This window comes from Moschus berezovskii, chromosome 24, assembly GCF_049115385.1.
Source record: "Moschus berezovskii isolate FMDL1 chromosome 24, NW_MosBer_1.0, whole genome shotgun sequence".
Taxonomy (NCBI): domain Eukaryota; kingdom Metazoa; phylum Chordata; class Mammalia; order Artiodactyla; family Moschidae; genus Moschus; species Moschus berezovskii.
The window spans coordinates 10,929,929-10,951,767 of NC_142483.1; the positions used below are offsets into that span (position 1 = coordinate 10,929,929).

At 36.0% G+C, this 21,839-nt stretch overlaps 1 protein-coding gene across 1 annotated transcript in view; it reads left to right on the top strand.

The window, feature by feature from the left end:
* DOCK3 (dedicator of cytokinesis 3) overlaps positions 1-21,839 on the top strand; it is a 276,998-nt gene that overhangs the window by 20,555 nt on the left and 234,604 nt on the right. The window contains exons 2-4 of the mRNA XM_088831600.1: positions 4,872-4,955; positions 16,774-16,814; positions 20,502-20,557. Of these exons, the coding sequence (XP_088687726.1) occupies positions 4,872-4,955; positions 16,774-16,814; positions 20,502-20,557 (181 nt within the window). The remainder of the gene's footprint in view (positions 1-4,871; positions 4,956-16,773; positions 16,815-20,501; positions 20,558-21,839) is intronic.

The following is a 21,839-nucleotide window of genomic DNA, read 5'->3' on the forward strand; positions in this document are numbered from 1 at the left end:
TATTTCAAATAGAAGATAATAAATTTTAGTGTTGATCCTATGATATTTTTGTATTACTCGAATTATACTGAAAAGAGTACGACTTTAAGGACATTGTAGAATGCCTTTACATAGATTCAGTGTGCTTATACATGGTATAGGCAAATACAGTGTACTTAACTTTTAAAAGTCCATACAGCTTTTAAAAAACTATAGAAAGTAGTACTGATAAAGCCTCTTAGCTCATTTCCTCATCGTCCCCATTTCTCTCCTCACCCAGCCCAGGTAACTGCTATAAATGTTTTGATATTACACACTCTTTCTGTGTATATTCAGTTCAGTTCAGTTCAGTTGCTCAGTTGTGTCTGACTCTTTGCCACCCCATGGACTGCAGCATGCCAGGCTTCCCTGCCCATCACCAACTCCTGGAGCCCACTCAAACTCATGTCCATTGCGTCGGTGTTGCCTTCCAACCATCTCATCCTCTGTTGTCCCCTTCTCCTTCCTCCTTCAATCTTTCCCAACATCAGAGTCTTTTCCAATGAGTCGGTTCTTCACATCAGATGGCCAAAGTATTGGAGTTTCAGCTTCATCATCAGTCCTTCCAATGAGTATTCAGGACTGATTTTCTTTAGGTTGGACTGGTTGGATCTCCTTGCAGTCCATGGGACTCTCAAGAGTCTTCTCCAACACCACAGTTCAAAAGCATCGACTCTTTGGCACTCAGCTTTCTTCATAGTCCAACTTTCACATCCATACATGACTACTAGAAAAACCATAGCTTTGACCAGATGGACCTTTGTTGGTAAAGTAATGTCTCTGCTTTTTAATATGCTGTCTAGGTTGGTCAGAGCTTTTCTTCCAAGGAGCAAGCGTCTTTTAATTTTATGGCTGCAGTCACCATCTGCAGTGATTTTGGAGTCCCCCCAAATAAAGTCTGTCACTGTTTCCACTGTTTCTCCATCTATTTGCCATGAAGTGATGGGACCAGATGCCATAATCTTAGTTTTTTGAATGTTGAGTGAAAAAGCCAACTTTTTCTCCCTCCTCTTTGTCTTTCATTAAGAGGCTCTTTAGTTCTTCTTTGCTTTCTGCCATAAGGATGGTGTCATCTGCATATCTGAGGTTATTGATATTTCTCCCAGCAATCTTGATTCCAGCTTGTGCTTCATGCAGCCTGGCATTTCACATGATGTACTCTGATGTAAGTTAAATAAGCTGGGTGACAATATATGTATACAATGTACATATGAATGTATGTACTTTAAAAAATAAATAGTGGAATAATAATTTCAAACACTTACATAGTACTTTGTACCAGGTACTATTCTAAGTACTTAACATATATTCATTATGTTGTTATTGTTTAGTCACTAAGTCATGTCCGACTCCTTTGCGACCCTATGGACTACAGTCTGCCAGGCTCCTTTGTCCATGGTATTCTCCAGGCAGGAATACTGGAGTGGGCTGCCATTACCTCCTCCAGGCTGCCATTTCCTCCTCCAGATTCCTCTGACCCAGGAATCGAACCCGTGTCTCCTGTGTCTCCTGCATTGGCTGGTGGATTCTTTACCACCGAGCCACTTGGGAGTCCCCATTCTATATAATACTATACAGTAAACTACACAAAAGCACAACCACTTGTAGAGTATGCACACACGTGACAATGTATGTGAACTTACATAGTTGGACATGCAAATGCACATTTGCATCTTTGAAGGTTCGCAGCTTGAATGTTCATATATAGGGAACTTAATATATTTTCCATTGATTCATATAATCCTTATTCCAGTACCATACACTATTTTGATTACTGTACTATTGTAGTAAGTCTTGAAGCTTGAAAGTGAGAGTTGTCCAACTTTGTTCTTTGTTAGGATTGTTTTGGATATTTGGGTCTCTTGAAATTTCATATGAATTTTAGGATGTGTTTTTCTATTTCTTGGGGATTTTAATAGAGATTGCATTGAATCTGTAGACTACCTTGGGTAGTAGTGTCATCTTAATATCAATTCTACCAATCCATGAACATAGGGTGTCTTTATACTTAATTAGATCTTTAATTTCTCTTAGTAGTGTTTTGTAGTTTTCAGTACCTCTTGGATTAAATTTATTCCTAAGTGTCTTGTTATTTTTGGTACTACTGTATATTGAGTTGATACAACTGAAGCCTGTTTTATTGAGTTCTCCATCTCTTTTTTTTCCTTGCAATATTTTGTTAAAGAAACTGCATTTTTTTGTCTCATGATCTGAATCTTGCTAATCATATTTCTGTGAATTCATTCAATATGCTTTTATTTCCAGTATTTCCTTCTATAAGCATCACCTTATTCAGGTTTGAGTTTTATTTTATGATTTCTTCATGTGGCACTTTGTTTAGTAGTTATATAATTTCTTCTTTCCTCTTTTCATGATGTTAGAGCTACCAATGATCATTTCCTATACCCATTCATTTATTGGGAGTCACCAAATGGAGATATTCTACCTTTGCCATCACTTCTTTGTTTGTTGTCTAGAGTATTTTTTATAGAGAAACTTCTCGTCAACTATGTGGGTATACTGAGGTCTACCCAGGCAGGAATACTGGAGTGGGCTGCCATTACCTCCTCCAGGCTCCAGTTTGTTTTAGAAAAGCATGTTTTCTGTTTTTTTTCTGTTCTGTTTTTTCCCCTGGTTTGTGAATTTTCATAGTAGTAAATTGATTCCCTAGCAACCTTTGAAAAGTGACCAATAAGCTTTTTGGGGAATCATCAGTCTTATTAACTTATGAATGTAAATATATTGATATACTATCCTTTTAGTGAGTAGTGGAACTCTCCTGGTGCTGAAAGTTCTTTTGACCTGACCATAGTAGTTTAGCTATTAATCATAGCTTCCTTGGTTTTTAGTATGATAAGGTATTCTATGCTTACGTTAAGAATTTTCTGTCCTAAACTTGGCTTTTTCCCAAGGAGCCCTGGTTCCTTTTAGTGGGAAATAGTATATTTAGAAATCACAATTTTAGTGCTAGAGATTTGTCATTGTTTGTAGGCCTCATCTGGAACTGTGCATTACTACATTGTGTTTACTTCATAAATCTTACATCTGCATTTTCTGTACCTTAAAAGCAAATTCCCGAATAATTACTTACTTGATTATTCTCCAGTACTCACACAACAGTCGTAGAATAGCGCTACTAATCGTTATAGCCACAGTATGATTAGTGAAAGCAGACTAAGATTTTTTTTGAAGTTTTTTAAATCCTTAGAATATGTTCCATTAGGGATATATAGTCAAATTGCTTTCTCTTGACATATTATTTGGAAAAGTTCCTCTCTTTCTGGTTATGCCACTAACTTGGGTATACATCTGTGTGTGTGCTCAGCAGCTTCAGTCATGTCCAACTCTTTGTGACCCTATGGACTGTAGCTCACCAGGCTCCTCTGTCCATGGGATTCTCCAGGCAAGAATACTGGAGTAGGTAGTCATTCGCCTTCCCCAGGGGAATCTTCCTGACAGAGGGATCGAACCTGGGTCTCTTTCATTGCAGACAGATTCTTTGCTGTCTGAGCCATCAGGGAAGCCCACATATTCACACACACAATGGAATACCACAAAGCCATAAAAGAGTGGATTGCCATATCCTCCTCCAGGGGTCCTCCAGACCCAGGGATTGAACCTGAGTCTCCTGCATCTCTTGCATTGGCAGGCAGGTTCTTTACCTCTGCGCCACCTGGGAAGTCCACATCCTTCACTGGAGGGGTGCAGCCTCACCGCAGACCCCTGCAGGAATAAACATCCCAATCTCACCAGTCCTCCAGCATCTGGCAGTATTCTCCACCCTCTTTACTCAACCAACCATGGGGCAGGGAGGAGGCTGTTGACACTGCCTGTGAGAACAGGCTCCCCTGGGGCATAGAGTGCGGGGGAGGAGGACAGAGAGTGGATCTCGGGACAAACAGGTCTTGTAGCACCATATGGATGGTGCGTTTTTTTCCTCTCATCTCACACTCCTTATCCCACCACCACCAATGAAATGATAAATTCTTTGTAGGCAGAAATTATTTTATCTTTCTTAAAAATTTTTTTTTAAATTTTATATTGGAGTATAGTTGATTAAAAATGTTGTGCTAGTTTCAGGTGTACAGCAAAGTGATTTAGTTATATATGAATGTGTATCTGTTCTTTTTCAAATTATTGAAGCTCGCAGTGACCAGTGACATCTGATATACCTGACAGATATAGAGAAGAATAGAGTGAAACCATCTATAACTAACAGGTTTATTCTCTGTGATATTCCTGCAAATAGACTATATAGGCCTGAAAATAGTCCCGTGATTAGAGAGAGAAAGCTCTACTTCTTTTTTTAAGCCTTTTGCTTTTCTAGCAAATATAATTGTTTTCTTTTCTATTTATACATTAATTTGAAAAGTCATTTGAAAGCCAGTCTTGAATGAAGATAGTTATTAAAATGGGAAGTTTACTTAGGTTCTCTGAATATGCACACCCAGTTTCCAACAATGGAAGCTTGTTCATAATTTTAATGTTCTTGTCAATTAATGGCAAAGGTTAAGAAGACAAGAGTGCTGAATGCTCTGGAGATTGAAATAATAGCAAGGATCTCAATAAAAAATTTGTTAAGGAGTGGATGATGTGATGATGTTAAATTCTTTTTATTTGTTTTAATTTTACTGTAAGATATGGCTCAGAGATTGCACACTTTTGACCTTAGGAAAGCTGTCTTATTGTTAGTATGTAGCTGCCTGCAAGGACTTACAGGGGCTTACATATTTGAAAAATGAATCAAAACAGAGACCATATATTTAAGAAAAGTTGGTGCCTAATTTCAGTGACACAGACCTTATATCAGTATTTAAAAATCCTAATTGACATGTTTATCTTTGGTTTTCTAGTGATATGCAGCTTTCGAGGATCTGTTCCCCAAGGGTTGGTCTTAGAAATTGGAGAAACAGTCCAGATTCTTGAAAAGTGTGAGGGTAAGTATGGACCTATAAATTATAATACACAAATAGTGATCATTTTTGGCAGTTTATACATGTTTCTTTTGTAGTACTGGGTTATAAGCAATCTTTTTGAAGCCATGATTAATCATATTATGATACACTGCTATAAAATCATTCCTGATCTCTGTTCAGCATAACTGATGAGTAATTTTGGCTCTAATCTAATAGCAACAGTGAAATAACTATTGTTGGCTGTCAGACCGTGTTTTTTATATACTATGTCAAATAATTATTTTTAATTTCCTACAATCAAATATATAATATTTTACTCCTGATTATCTGCATTTGAATAGAATTGAATTATAATCAGTTCATTTGTATGTTTCTGTCTGATTGGCTGGACATGATCAGTCATAATTAAAACAAGGCAGTATATATGCTCAAATGAAGTTTGACTTGGCTATCTTCTTTTGTTATATTTTTGTGTATTTTTGCTATAATATTTATGCATTATTGAAAAATATCACATTCTTAAAGATTATGCACTGTAGCCGACAAAATATAAGGGAAAAATACAGTTATGGAGATAGCACCTAGAATCAGAGCATTGACAAAAACAAAATTGTTGTCAAAATCGATATTTCAAAGTTGATAGCAGTTCAGCATGACTAGAAACCACCTCAGATTATTTAACAGAGTGGAAATGTTGCTAAGTGAGCATGGAGATAATACAGATGGAAGTGGAGCTCTGATACAATTTACCATTCAGATGGGTATGGAAGTAAGTGCAACTTACTATGACCCTGGAACTGTGTAAGTTTGGTAGTGTACTTTTCTGGAAAGGGAGCTCTAGAGAAGGACTCATTTTAATAATTTTCTTAAAATAGTAGTTTAAATCAAAACAACTTCATGATAAAAAAAAACTCATAGCAAAATAAGAGTAGAAGGGAATATTCTTAATCTAATAAAGGATATCTAAAAGCCTGTAGCACACATCGTATTCAGTTGTGAAATACTGAAAGCTTTCCCACTGAGAGCTAAAAATGAGACTATTATAAAATAAGACATTGTGGTTTGGAGGCAAAGACAATAATGAAACAGAATAGAGGGTTCAGAAATAGACCATCATGTTTATCTTCCAGTGATATGAAAAAGGTGGTATTGCAGTGCAGTGGGGAAATGATGTCCATTACAATAGGTGATGCTGGGCTGATTGGACTGAAGAATGATGGCCTAGTCAATAATGGTATTGGATCAGTATCGAAACCAGTGAATCTTGAATCTGACTTCACAGCATATACTACTGAATTCCAGATGGATGGTCAATATAAATGTGCAATTTAGAGCAATTGTGCACTTTGAGGGAACCATAGGAAAATATCCCTTCTAGCCTAGGGGTAGACGAGATCCTTAATTGATAAGTTGTACTTCATTAAAATGAAGATTTGTTGTTGAAAAGATATCATTAAGGAGGGCTTCCCTGGTGGCCCAGTGGTAAAGAATCTACTTGTCAGGGCAGCGGACATGGGTTCGAGCCCCGGTCCAGAATATCCCACATGCCGCAGAGCAACTAATAAGCATGTGTGCCACAACTATGGAGCCTGTGCTCTAGAGCCTGGGAACCACAACTACTGAGCCCATGTGCTGCTGCTGCTGAAGCCTATGCTCCCTGGAGCCTGTGCTCTGCAACAAGAGAAGCCACCGCAGTGAGAAGCCCGTGCACCACAACTGGAGAGTATCCTCCGTTTGTTGCAACTAGAGAAAGCCTGTGAAGCAGTGAAGACCCAGCACAGCCCAAAACAAATAAATTTAAAGAAAAAAGATACCATTAAGGAGAGGTAAAAGGCAAGTCACAAAGTGAAAGAGATATTTGATAAAGGACTTATATTCATATGGTATTTGTCTTTCTGACTTCACTTAGTATGATAAACTTTAGGTCCATCCATGTAGCAGCAAATGGCATTATTTCATTCTTTTTTATGGCTGAGTAACACTATGCCAAAGCCTTTGACTGTGTCGATCACAATAAACTGTGGAACATTCTGAAAGAGATGGGAATCCCAGACCACCTGACCTGCCTCTTGAGAAACCTGTATGCAGGTCAGGAAGCAACAGTCAGAACTGGACATGGAACAACAGACTGGTTCCAAATAGGAAAAGGTGTACGTCAAGGTTGTATATTGTCACCTTGCTTATTTAACTTATATGCAGAGTACATCATGAGGAACGCTGGGCTGGAAGAAGCACAAGCTGGAATCAAGATTGCCGGGAGAAATATCAATAACCTCAGATATGCAGATGACACTACCCTTATGGCAGAAAGTGAAGAGGAACTCAAAAGCCTCTTGATGAAAGTGAAAGAGGAGAGTGAAAAGGTTGGCTTGAAGCTCAACATTCAGAAAACAAAGATCATGGCATCTGGTCCCATCACTTCATGGGAAATAGATGGAAAAACAGTGGAAACAGTGTCAGACTTTATTTTTTTGGGCTCCAAAATCACTGCAGATGCTGATTGCAGCCATGAAATTAAAAGACGCTTGCTCCTTGGAAGGAAAGTTATGACCAACCTTGATAGTATATTAAAAAGCAGAGACATTACTTTGCGAACCAAGGTCCGTCTAGTCAAGGCAATGGTTTTTCCCGTGGTCATGTATGGATGTGAGAGTTGGACTGTGAAGAAAGCTGATCGCCGAAGAATCGATGCTTTTGAACTGTGGTGTTGGAGAAGACTCTTGAGAGTCCCTTATACTGCAAGGAGATCCAACCAGTCCATTCTAAAGGAGATCAATCCTGGATGTTCATTGGAGGGACTGATGCTAAAGCTGAAGCTGCAATACTTTGGCCACCTCATGCGACGAGTTGACTCACTGGAAAAGACTCTGATGCTGGGAAAGGTTGGGGGCGGGTGGAGAAGGGGACGACAGAGAATGAGATGGCTGGATGGCATCACCGACTCTGTGGACATGAGTTTGAGTGTACTCCGGGAGTTGGTGATGGACAGGGAGGCCTGGCGTGCTGTGATTCATGGGGTCGTGGAGAGTCGGACACGACTGAGCGACTGAACTGAACTGAACATTCCATTGTATTTATGTATCACATCTGCTTTATCCATTTGTCTGTCAATGGGCATTTAGGTTGTTTCCTTATCTTGGCTATTGTAAATAGTGCTGCTGTAAACATAGGGGTGCATGTAGCTTTTCAAATTACGGTTTTCTGCAGATACGTGCCCAAGAGTGGAATTGCTGGATCATATGGCAACTCTATTTTTAGTTTTTTGAGAAAGCTCCATACTGTTTTCCATAGTGGCTGCACCAGTTTACGTTCCTATTAACAGTGTAGGAGGATTCCCTTTTCTTCACACCCTTTCCAGCATATGTCAGACATCTTTTTGGATTTCACTGGTATGAAATTAGAAATTAACTACAAGAAGAAAACTGGAAAAAAATATCCCACAAACATATGGAGACTAAACAATCAATGGATCATTGAAAAGTCAAAGAGGAATGAAGATAAAACAGTTCTAAGAGGGAAGTTCATAGTGATACAGCCCCACTTCATGATATAAGAAAAAATCTCAAATAATCAAAATGCACATTAAAGAAACTAGAAGAAGAACAAGTAAAACCCAAAGTTAGCAGAAAAAAGGAAATAAAAGATTAGAGTGGAAATAACTGAAATAGAGACCTAAAAACATAAAAGATCAATGAAATTAAGAGTTGGCCCTTTGATAATATATGATATTGTTGTTTAGTCTCTAATTCATATCTAACCTTTTCGTGAAGTCATTTACTGTGGCCTTTCAGGCTCCTCTGTTCATGGGGTTTCCCAGGCAAGAGTACTGAAGCAGATTGCCATTTCCTTCTCTAGGGGATCTTCCTGACATAGAGATCGAACCTGCATCTTCTGCATTGGCAGGCAGATTATTTACCACTGAGCCACCAGGGAAGTCTTGAAATTATATACAAAATTGAGAAACTTTTAGCTAGAGTCATCAAGAAAAAAGGAGAGAGGGCCCAGATAAATAAAATCAGGGATAAAAAGGGAGAAGTTAAAACTGACACCACAGAAATACAAAAATTAGAAGTGATTACGATGAAGAATTATATGCTAATAAAATAGATTGCATAGAAGAAATGGATAAATTCCTAGAAATGTGCAAACTTGCAAGACTGAATCAGAAAGAAATAGAATATATGAACAGACTGATTACCAGTAATAAAAAAAACTTCTAACAAACAGAAGTCCGTGATCAGATGACTTCATAGGTGAATTCTACCAGACATTTAAAGAATGTCTGGTAGACATTTAAAGAATGTCTGGTAGACATTTAAAGACATTTAAACTCATGCTACAAGGCCACCATCATCCTGATAACAAAACCAGAAAACAACCTGATAACACACATACACACAAAGTTACAGGCTACTATCATTGATGAATGTAAATGCAAAATCCGCAACAGAAGACTATCAAACCAAATGTCAAACCAAACTAAATATGTTGAAAGATCATACACCATGATCAAATGGGATTTATTCTAGGGATGCAAGGATGGTACAATATCTACAAATCAGTTAATTAGCTATATCACATTATCAAATTTAAAAATAAAAATCACATCATCTCAAGAAATGCAGAAAATGCATTAGACAAGTTCAGCACCTGTTTATGACAAGAACAGTCCCTGATAGCTCAGTTGGTAAAGAATCTGCCTACAAAGCAAGAGACCCCAGTTCGATTCCTGGGTCAGGAAGATCCACTGGAGAAGGGATAGGCTACCCACTCCAGTATTCTTGGGCTTCCCTTGTGGTTCAGCTGGTAAAGAATCCACCTGCAATGCGGGAGACTTGGGTTTGATCCCTGGATTGGGAAGATCCTCTGGAGAAGGGAAAGGCTACCCACTCCAGTATTCTGGCCTGGAGAATTCCATGGACTGTATAGTCCATGGGGTTACTAAGAGTCAGACACAACTGAGCGACTGTCACTTTCACTTTTCACTGTCAGCAAAGTAGGCATAGAGGGAACCTGCCTCAACATAATAAAGGCCACACATATATTAAAACTCACAGCTAACATTATACTCAGTGGAGAAAATCTGAAGGCTTTTGATCTAAGATCAGGAATAAGACAAGGGACTTCCTTAGTGGCACAGTGGATAAGACTCTGCCTGCCAATGTAGGGGACATGGGTTCAGTCCCTGGTATGTGAAGATTCCACATGTCACAGAGCAATTAAGCCCATGCACCACAACTGCTGGGTATGTACTGTAGAGCCCACATGCTGCAACTACTAAAGCCCTTGTGCCTTTAGCCTGTGCTTTTCAACAAGAGAAGCTACCACAATGAGAAGCTCGTGCATCACAATGAAAAGTAGCTCCCACTTGCTGCAACTAAAGAAAGCCCATGCACAGCAACAAAGACCCAGTGCAGCCAGAACTAAATAAATTTTAAAAATTATAAAAAACGGAATAAGACAAAGATACTCACCACTTTCATTCAACATAATGTTAGAAGTTCTTTTCACAACAATTAGGCAAAAAAAAAAAAAGCCACACACACACATAAAAGAAACCCAAGTTAAAAAGGAAGTATTAAAACTGTCACTGTTCGTAGGTGACATGATGCTATCAATTTATGTAGAAAACCCTAAATACTTCACAAAAAACTGTTATTCAATAAGTGAATTGTTATTCAAAAATTGAATGCAGTAAGTGAATTCAGGAAAGTTGCAGTTTACAAGCTTAATGTACAGAGGTCTGTTGTATTTATCTGTTTGAACAATGAAGTATCAGAAAGAGAAACAGTCCCATTTATGATTGAATCAAAAGAGTAAATACCTAGGAATAAATTTCACCAAAGTGAAAGATCTGTACTCTGAAAACTGTAAAACATTGATGAAAGAAATGGTAAACAAGACAAACAAATGGAAAGATGTACCATGCACATGGATTGGACAAATCAGTATCATTAAAATGACCATACTGCCCAACATAGTCTATGGATTCAGTGCAGTCCCCATCAAAATATCAAAGGCATTTTCACAGAACTAGAACAGATGATCCTAAAATTTGCATGGAATCCAAAAGGCCCTTTATAATCAGAGCAGTGTTGAAAAAGAACAAATCTGAAGGTATCATGCTCCCAGGCTGAAACTGTACTATGAAGATATAATCATCCAAACAGTATGGTACTGGCACAAAAACAGACACATGGATCAGTGGAACATGATAGAGAGCCCAGAAATAAACATATACTTACATGGTCAATTAATCTGTGACAAAAGAGGCAAGAATATATAGTGGGGAAAAAGGCAGTCTATTTAATAAATGGTGTGTGGAAAACTGGACTACTTTTTCACACCATATATAAAAATAAATTCAAAATCAATTATGAAATACTACAAAAATCAAAATACAGGAATTTTAAAATGTAACACGCTCACATGGACAAAGAAAGTTGGCAAGGCTTTGAAAAGTGGAAACTATGACTTAACAGACCCAACATATCTGAATTTCAAGCAGGTAGTAGGAATATCTTGGAACTACCCTTATTTACATGGCAGATCCTTAAAAAGCGTAGGAACTTATAGCACCAGGCATCTTTGCAAATGAGGATAAAATTATTTGTCTTCTCCCTTCAATTCATTTGATAACTGCTCCTTGTTCATCTGGTAGAGGTTTTGAGGTTTATTAGAAAATGAAGGATAAATAGAGCATCTGTGTATTGGGACACATCATGCACATTTTTGTAGGAGATGGGTTATGTATTGAAAACTGGAGGATTAAGTCACAGCATACCTACTGAATACTGAATATGGAAACTTCTAACCTTCATCTTCCACTTGGTGGAAATCATGGCAGCCAGACATTTACCTTCCAAACAGAAGATTAGAAGACTTTTATCACTTATCTGAACTTGGCATGATGAGAGATCTAAATAAAGATGCTGACTCTGTCAGTTACTGACTTATTATTGCCTCTAAGTTAAAAACCTGCCCTTCTAGCCCTTCCTGTGACACTGGAGTTGGAAGCTCTGGAAACCACGTTTCTTCTTTGACAGCTAGTCTGTGTTAGACTCTGCCAATAAAGGGGCATTGTAGGGAGACTACTAGGCTGGATGTTGAAGAAAAGAGTTGATTCTTCCTGTTTTTATTTTGTACCACTGTCAAACTGCTCTGAAAACAGTTGGTCCCTGCAGTATTCCTTATGTCAGGCAGTGGTCTTGGTTCTGGTGAATGGCCTCTAGCATTTGTCACTGTGGCAGTAGTTAGCATGTTTTGCAGCAGCCCACTGTTCCTCAGAGATCTGTATCTTAGCCTTTTGGGACCCTTTCTATGAGTTGTTGTTGTTTAGTCGCTAAGTCGTGTCCAACTCTTTTGCAACCCATGGGCTGTAGCCCCCCAGGCTCCTCTTTCCATGGGATTTCCCAGGCAAGAATACTGGAGTGGGTTGCCATTTCCTTCTCCAGAGGATCTTCCTGACTCAGGGATGGAACCTGCATCTCCTGCATTGGCAGGTGGATTCTTTACCACTGAGCCATTTGGGAAGCCCCACATGGTGATTACCATAGAGTTTAAAACATGCATTCTTGACTTAGTAGGGTCTACCTTAAAGTTTTACTTATACCACTTCCAACAATGCATGAACTTTACAACGATTCAATTGCATTGACTCCTCTTATTACATTTGTACCACTATTGTCATATATTTTCTGTCTGTATTCATTTGTTTGCCCACATTTTTACCGTTCCAGTGCTCTTTCTTTCTTCTTTTCATGATTCCATCTGGGATCACTTTCTTTTTACTGTAAGTACTACTTTTAGTACTTTTTTTTAGTGCAGGTTTGCTGCACATTCATTCAACTTTTGTTTATGTGAGTCTGTTTTTAAATTTGTCATCATTTTAAAGGGTATATTTTCCCTAGGTGTAGCATTCTAGGTTGATGAATATTTTCTTTTAGCATTTTAAGGATTTACTTCATTAATTTTTGATTTCTATCATTTCTTTTGAAAAGTCACTGTGTTATTATTATAGGTCTCCTAAAGGTAATGTGACTCTGCCTAGCTCCTTAGCCTCTCAACTGCTGCAGAAAGCTGGGATTCTTAGAAATTTTCCCTGAATTACCACTGTAGGAAATGGGCAGTCCCACGAGTGGATATTGTATCGAGTAGCTCTCAGTGTCAACCTTTTTCTCCTTAACTCAACGGGACTCTGATTTTTGCTGAAATGTCCTCATGGAGAAACTCAGCTGATGTGATTCTCTTTTCTCAAGGATTATAGTGTCTCATATCTTGTCTTGGATAGTTGCTCTCCGTTGCTCTTACACAATTGTTTCCTGTATTTTTTTCAGGTTTATATTTGTCTAACATGAAATGTTTTGTCAGCGCTAGAACCAGAAGTTAGTAAATGCATTTTATATATATTTGAATTATAAAAGAGTTTTTAAAATGTCTTATTCAATGGCAGTATTACTGAAACTTGTTTATGGTTCTCCATAACCATAAACTTAAAGGAGCAATAGCTCATTTGAGAGTAAAATTTCTCAATTTTTAATGTCCATTTATTTATTGTCGATTTATTTTAATGTCCATTTATTTATTGCCAATTAATTATATTTTATACTTACTGCACATAAAGATTTAAAATAGCATTAAATTATTTTGAATGCAAATAATACATAAGGTTATTCTTTAACAGTTTGCAGTGAAATAATAGAAAGAGGATTTTGAATGTTGACTTTTTGAATAATTATGTCCCCCAATTTTGGGGCTGAATTCTCTATAAATTTCTTTTTTTTATGTAAGTGGTTGGTACTTTCTTCCATGCCTATTAGTTATATAATTGGAAAGAGGATAAAAAGTTGGATAGGCTGTGCATATTTTTATTGATATACCAAAGAAAAAATATTTTTAGAAGATTGTAGATCTTTGTTTTGGTCCTTGACTGTACAGTTGTTTACTTTTCTAAAGTGAATCTCTTTGTGGATCTGCCATTCATAATGAGTGATAATTTTTTAAAGTTATTTTTAATCATGATATGGAATGAAGTAGAAATTGTACCTGTTATCTGCTGCTGTTGCTGTCACTCCAATCGTGTCCAACTCCCAGCAACCCCATAGACTGCAGCCTACCAGGCTCCTCTGCCCATGGGATTCTCCAGGCAAGAGTGCTGGAGTGGGTTGCCATTGCCTTCTCCGTGCCTGTTATCTACCTGTCTCTAATTCAGGGATGAGCAACTGTTAGCCCTAGGATGCGGGTGAGAATGAACACATTTGCCTTGTTTCTCTTTTGTCAGACAGTGAAGAATATGTTATACCTTTGAATAAAAAGTTTGAAACTTCTTATTGAAGGGTACTTTTTGTTGGACTTCATTTGGTGCTTTTGATCTAGCTTGATTGGTTTGCACCCGGAATCTTTGTGAAGGCCTGCTGATGGTTGACTGTCACATGGCCTGAATTATATAGAGGCTTCATTCTTTTGGGTTAACACTGCTAACACTGTTCTGTAGCCTCTCTGTCAGCGGCAATTGTAGTGGTACTGTTGGCTCTTTTTGATAGTATAGCTTTACTTACTTTGGGAAGGGCATTTCACAATCTAAATAATGATGCGTATTTAACAAAGTGGTATTCAGCTGTGTTTTGAGACTATAGATGTGAAAACGCCTGGCACAGGGACAGGTGACCACTATTTTTTTTGTCTCTGTGTTTAAATAATCGTAGCTTTCAGGTGAATTAATCTTCAATATATGTATTTACACACAAGACCCAGAATATTTCCTCTTAATTTGTGTTTCCTTTCTTACTGATGCTTTTCTAACCTAATGGTGTTAAATTTTTTAAAAGTTTCTTTTTTTTTTAAAGTCAGGCTTGAACTGACTCTTTAATTTATACACCAAGTATGTTTATACACCAGTTGTGGAAGGTGTAATCATCCAGAGTTAAGCTGACAAATGTAAACACTTACATCTGTCTCATTTCATTCACACAGTAAGTACTCACCGAGCATTTATTTAGTGGCAGTAAGCACACATATACGCACCGGTATCTTGCTTTTCTATTTCTGTGACAATATAGTGTTCTCAGTTCTGTTTTTTGTACATTAATTGCCTTTAAACAGTATGGAATATTTTCTCTCAGTTTTATTATCTTTGAGAATGTAGTGAATCCTTAGCTGTCTTTCTAAAATCTAGTGTTTGCTTCCTGCTTTTCAGTCTAATGTGGTTATATATATATATTTTAATGTGGTTATATTTTATTTAAAAATCTATTTTCTATACTTTTTCCATTTCTTTTGTGGAATAATTGCTTAAGTAGAATACCCTTTGAGTAACTCCTGAATTAAAATCCCTATGATTTCAGTATAAAATAGGACTTAACATTGTGTCTCAATTAGAAATTTTTTCATTTATTACCTTAATTTTTAATCATATTTTATAAAACAGCATTTTTAGAGACTAAATTTGTGATATTTTAAAGGTGGACTTTTTGGATATATATATTTGAATTGTCTAACTTGTACAGAATTAAAAATTTTAGGTAAGATTACCACTTAAAATTTATTTATTTGTTTATTTTTTGGCTGCACTGGGTCTTTGTTCCTGCACACGGGCCTTCTCTAGTTGTTGTGAACGGGGCTACTCTCTAGTGGTGGGATGAGGGCTTCTCATTGCGGGTGGCTTCTTTTGTTGCAGAGCGCAAGTTCTCAAGTGCTGGCTCAGTAGTTGTGGTACATGGGCTTAGTTGCCTTGCAGCACATGGGATCTTTCTGGACTAGGGATCGAAATATGTCCCCTACGTTGGCAGTCGGATTCCTAACCACTGGACCTACTGGACCACTGGACCAGGGACGTCCTTTATATCATTATCTGTCCTGTTTAAGATACTGTAAAGTATCCTGTTGGTAAGGTTATCACTTAAAAAAAAAAACGAAGATAGTGAGATTTTCAGGTATAAATTGAGTTATTCAAATTTATGATCTCAGCTGTTGTACTAAACAGAAATAAGGGTATTTCTTCTTTTATTGTTTGTTATGATTTCAGGGGAGAAAAAATTGATTCTTTTCTTCTTAGCTTTGTTGTGAGTCTTAAAGGTTAATACATGAAATTAACTCAATTTCAGTACATGGAATAGTAAGCTCTCAGTTAATATTAGTTATTATCAACAATCTCTTCTTTCTTTTTTATTTATATTCCTCCTTTAAATACAACTCTTGGCCTCCTCTTCTATTCACTGGAATTGTTTCCTCTTAAACCCAAGTAGAGAAACTATAGCAAAACTCTGAAAATAATAGATTGAATTTGAAAAAAGTTGGCAAAAAAATTTCCTTTCTCTGAAAACTATTTTTATTGTGTAATTGAAACTTTCACTGTTAGTACTATGTATGAGTGGTAAGAGAGAATAAATGAAGTGTTGCTGTCAACTTTAGTGGCTGGAAAGCCAAGAAATGAGAGTAGTGTAGTTCAGTGCATGGGAGATTCAGGGAGACAAGGAGATAGAAAGTCAGGGCTGTATTCTCCTTATCTGTCACCAAAAAACTATATGATTTTGGCATTTTCTTATTCTGTAATAGTTTCATCTGGGAGTTTTCAAGGAGTTGAATATGTGTTCTCTGAAGTATTTTCTAATTTTTTTTGTCTTTTTCAATTGAAAGGATGTTGTGTCGTTGATGAAAATTGGGAATATTATATTTTATTGTAAGATTGCTTGTTTTGGAGTAAACTATGCTTAATAAAGGCATAAAGTGCCTAAAACTTACTAGAAAGTTTTGCATTAAATAATTATCCTAAAAATATTCATGCCTTTCATAGAAAATGACAGCAATATGAGTTTAATATCTTTTGTATGCTTTGTTTTAGGTTGGTATAGGGGAGTTTCAACAAAGAAGCCAAATGTAAAGGTAATAAAAATTTTATTGTTACCTTTTCTAATGTAGAAAGTGGCCTAGTATATTTGTTTGATATAAAAGCCATCCTTGCTTTCCATCTTTTAATCTTTTACAGTAGCTACACTCATTCTTTCCTTAACGGAACTGAATCAGACTCTTCTCTTTCTCAGCAGTATTACAATGACTTTTTAAAAAGGACAAAATGTGTGTGTGGTAATAGTTGCAAAGCTTATTTTGAAAAACCTATTTAGGACATTTAGTATTTTTCCTTAAAATAGTTGACAGCAAGTAAATTGACTTTTTTATAGGCCTACTCCTGTCTAGTCCTGTGATTAGTAAGAGGACTTTATTTCTAAAATGAAAAAAAACTTTTAAATAATTTTCAATTAGATACGCCTCTGATCATAATGTTCTTGTTAAAATATGAATTTAAATAAGACTGTTAAGTGCCACACGCTTATTTTATGAACTAGATTTGTATGTTTATTCTATTACCAAGTAACAGTAATTTGATCAGACCAGATATATTTTAGTTGGCAGTTATAATACATGTAGCAGCATTCTTTTCCACTAATGCATTTGCAGAAACTTACTTTTCTCTATAATATTACTATTTTTTCTTATATATTTTCTGTGTCTTAAGAGTTAACATATTATGCTTTTTCTTAAATAGAAAATACCAAAATGATCACATATTAATTTTTATTAAAAATTTTCAGAGTTGTAATCATTAATTTCTCAGTAGAATCACTTATTAGTTTTTAAAGTAATGATTATAAGAAGTCAATACCTTCAAACTTTTAATTCCTCATAGCCAGGGCGTCTCATTTTTGTCAGAGTTGATATTTTGGGCTAGATGAATCCTTATTTTTACATTATGAAAAGTTTAGCAAAATATATGACTTCCACTCATTAACATCTCTCAAGTTGTGTCTTTAGACATTGCTAAAGGCCCTGGTACTGATGGGTAGGGTGGGAGGTGGTTGGGGTGGTGGTGGTAAAATTGCCCCTGGTTAAGAACCATTGAGATAAAGGAGTCATATATCAAGAAGATATGACAGTAATAAATATGTGTACACTGGAAATAGAGCCCCCAAATATATTAAGCAAATAGTAATAGATTTGAAGGGAGAAATAGATACCAATACAATAATAATAGGGGCTTTCAGTACCCCATTTTATTCACTGAATAGGTCATCCAGACAGAAAATCAACAAGGAAATGTTGGACTTGTACTATAGTTTGAACCAAATATATCTAATAAAATATATAGAATATTTCATACATCAGCAATAAAGTGCATGTTTTTCTCAATTGTAAATGGATCGTTCTTCAGACTAGGTCATATAACAAGGCTTTGTTGTTGTTATTGTTTAGTCGCTACGTTGTGTCCAACCTCTTTGCGACCCTGTGGACTGTAGTCAGCCAGGCTCCTCTGTCCATGGGATTTCCCAGGCAAGAATACTGGAGTGGGTTGCTATTTCCTTCTCCAGGGGATCTTCCCAACTAGGGATCGAACCTGCATCACTTGCATTGGCAGGCAGATTCTTTACCACTGAGCCACGAGGGAAACCCCAAATTTAAAAAGATTGAAATCACACCATGTATCTTTCCTGACCACAATGGTATCAAACTAGAAATCAACAACAGCAAGAAAACTGGAAAATTCACATGTATGTAGAAATTAAAGAAGACATTTTGAATAACCGAAGGACCAAAGAAGAGATAAAAAAAATCTTGACACAAATGAAAACAGAAACACAATACCCTAAAACCTATGGGCTACTGCAAAAGCAGTTTAAAGAGGGAAGTTAATAGTGATAAATGCCTACAGTAAGAAAAAAAGAAAAATATTAAATAAACCATCTTGCTTTATATCTGAAGAAACTAGAAAAAAGAAACTATGCCCAAATTTAGCAGAATCAAGAAAATAACAAAAATCAGGGTGGAAATAAATGAAAAAGAGACCAAAAATCAAGGGAAAAGGTCAATGAAACTAAAAGCTGATTCTTTTTAAAGATAAAATTAACCGAGGGGGAATAAAAAAGACAAGGAGAAATGAAAGAGCAGACATTAAAAATGATACCACAGAAATACAAAGGATTATAAGAGACTGCTATGACAATTGTATGCCAACAGATTGAACAGTGTATAAGAAATGGATCAATTCCTATAAACTTAAAATCTATCCAGAATGAATCAGGAAAAATAGAAAATCCAAATAGTCCAATAATCAGTAAGGAAATTGAATCAGTAATTATTATTTTTTTGTTTGTTTTAAAATTTATTTATTTTTAATTGGAAGATAATTGCTTTACAATATTGTGTTGGTTTCTGCCATACATCATCATGATTCAGCCATAGTTATACATATGTCCCCTTCCTCTTGAGCCTCCCTCCCACCTCCTACCCCATCTCACCCCTGTAGATTGTCAGAGCACTGGATTGAGCTCCTTACATCATATAGCAAATTCCCACTGGCTGTCTGTTTTACACATGGTAATGTATGTGTTTTCAGTGCCACTCTGTCAGTTCGTCCCATCCTCTCCTCCTGCCACCCCCCACCTCACCCCACTGTGTCCACAGGTCTGTTCTCTATGTTGGTAATTATTAAAAACCTCCCAACAAAGAAATGTTCAGGGCCAGATGACTTCACTGGTGAATACTGCTAAACTTTAAGGAAGAATTAATACCAGTCCTTCATAAAAGATATTCCAAAAATTGAAGAGGAGGGAACACTTCCAGATTTATTTCATGAGGCTAGCATTACTCTGATATCAAAGTCAGAAAAGGACATTGTAGAAAAAGAAGACTACAGATTATTATCACTGATGAATATAGATGCTAAACTCTCAATAAAATACTAGCAGTATGAAACAATCCCATTAATGATAGTGTCAAAGCAATCAAATATTTAGAAATAAATATAAACAAGGAGCTGAAAGATCTGTACACTGAAAACTGTAAAATGCATTACTATAGTCCAGCTGCTGATGGGCTTGTGTGGTATAGATTGAGTTTATTACTGACAGTGTTGTGGGCCAAAGAGTATTAAAAAAAAAATAGACCATTTGTGTTTTATTTTGAAGGAAGTTTTATACATCAGGAGAAGGAGTGAAACAATGATTGGAAAATGTAATTGATTTTAAAACAATACATTAAAAAAAATCTTTTTAAGAATTTAAATCAGATTATGGCAGATACCAAAGTGGAAACCATTTGCAAAGAGTAAAAGAAGAAACATTTATAGATGTTCTCAAATTGATTTATTCTTTGTGAATACAAATGTTACCCAGAGTGTGAGAATTCTTTCTCTAACTCAGAGCTGGATAAGCTGTAAATTGTTGGTTAGATGATGTTGGTTTTGTAGATACATGCCAAGCTCTGTACATAAGTCTATACTATCTTAAGTATGATTTGATGGAATATTTCTAAAACTTAAAATGTTTTTGTGGTTGCTTAACATCAGTTTTTCCCCCTTGTGAATAGATTCTGGTTGAGAATGACAATGAAATTCCTGTTGAATATAGTTTGTGCAACTTTGTATTCTTAATTAATGTGTAAAGTGGTTGCTACCTGAAGAGAGCTACTGTTTTGTTGATAGAGTATTTCCATGCTGAAATCTGACTGTTATTTCAGTCTAAATGAGATGTTAATCACAAATTACTTTTTTAATAGGAAATCTTATCTCTTTTACAGGGGATCTTTCCTGCAAATTACATTCATCTGAAAAAAGCAATTGTCAGTAATAGGGGGTGAGTAGTTGGTTTTGCTAAATTTATTTATAAATTTTTATTGGCTGCAGAAAAACACTTTTTTCCTTTTGATTCACAGTATAAAATACGCTATTGGTATGTTTTCCTGCAGAAATATACTTTATCATCTATAATTCTGAGGATATAATTTTATCTTTATTTTATTTTATTTTTTTTGCCAACAAAGTTTTATTTTTATTTTTATTTTTTTTATTTCTAAAAAAGAATTTTATTAAAAAAGCACAAATGCAAAGAAATGAACAGAGGAAAATTTATGCGTCGAACCTGGACTGGTCACTTATGATAATATACATGCTACAATTCCATTCTCTCCAATCATTCCACCTTCACCCTCTCCCACAGAGTCCCAAAGACTGTTCTAAATGCCTATGTCTCTTTTGCAGTCTCTTATACAGGGTTCAGGTTACCATTTTTCTAAATTCCATATATATGCGTTAATATACGGTATTGATGTTCTTCTTAATTTTATCTTTAAATACTGACAATTTTAATTTCTTTTCCTGTATACTGGAAAGGTAACCTGAGTTGTTATGAATTTCATAAAAACAATTATACATATAGTTATTTTACAAAATGATGTGTTATTTTGAGAATAGTCTTTGATAGGAGTTAGTGATAAACCTGTCATTTTGTTTCTATGTATGAAAAGTGGGGGAGACTTTTAAAATATTTCCTTTTTTGCAAGTCGAAATTGAAGAAAACTATGGAAATGGCAACAACCCACTCCATTATTCTTAGCTGGAGAATCCGATGGATAGAGTAGCCTGCTGGGCTACAGTCCGTAGGGTCACGCAGAGTCGAACATGATTGAAGTGACTTAGCACACGTGCACACATAAAGGCATACCTTAAGGATAAAATGATGGTGTGTATAATGGATATATAGTTTGGTCACAAAATTATGAAACAAAAGCAATTGGTGAATAAAAGAGAATCAAGATGTAATTATATAAAAATGTTAATATCAGTTGCTTTTGCATGTTCAAATTGTGAGTGATTTTTAAAAATTGATTATTTTTAATGCCTTATTTTAAAAACTAATATGTATTATTATAGGATTGTGATTCTATTTTTAAAAATTAAACATCATTTTAAAGATACTGTTTAACTGTGATAGCTTTGGGGACTAGAAATGATGTTTTTGACCAGAGGTTGAGCTAGCATTGGAGTATCCTTCTGGTAAGTTAGGATTTAGTCAGGAGAAGAGAAACTTGTGAGTCATTTTATAAAATAGAATTTAGTATAGGGAATTTTAGACACTT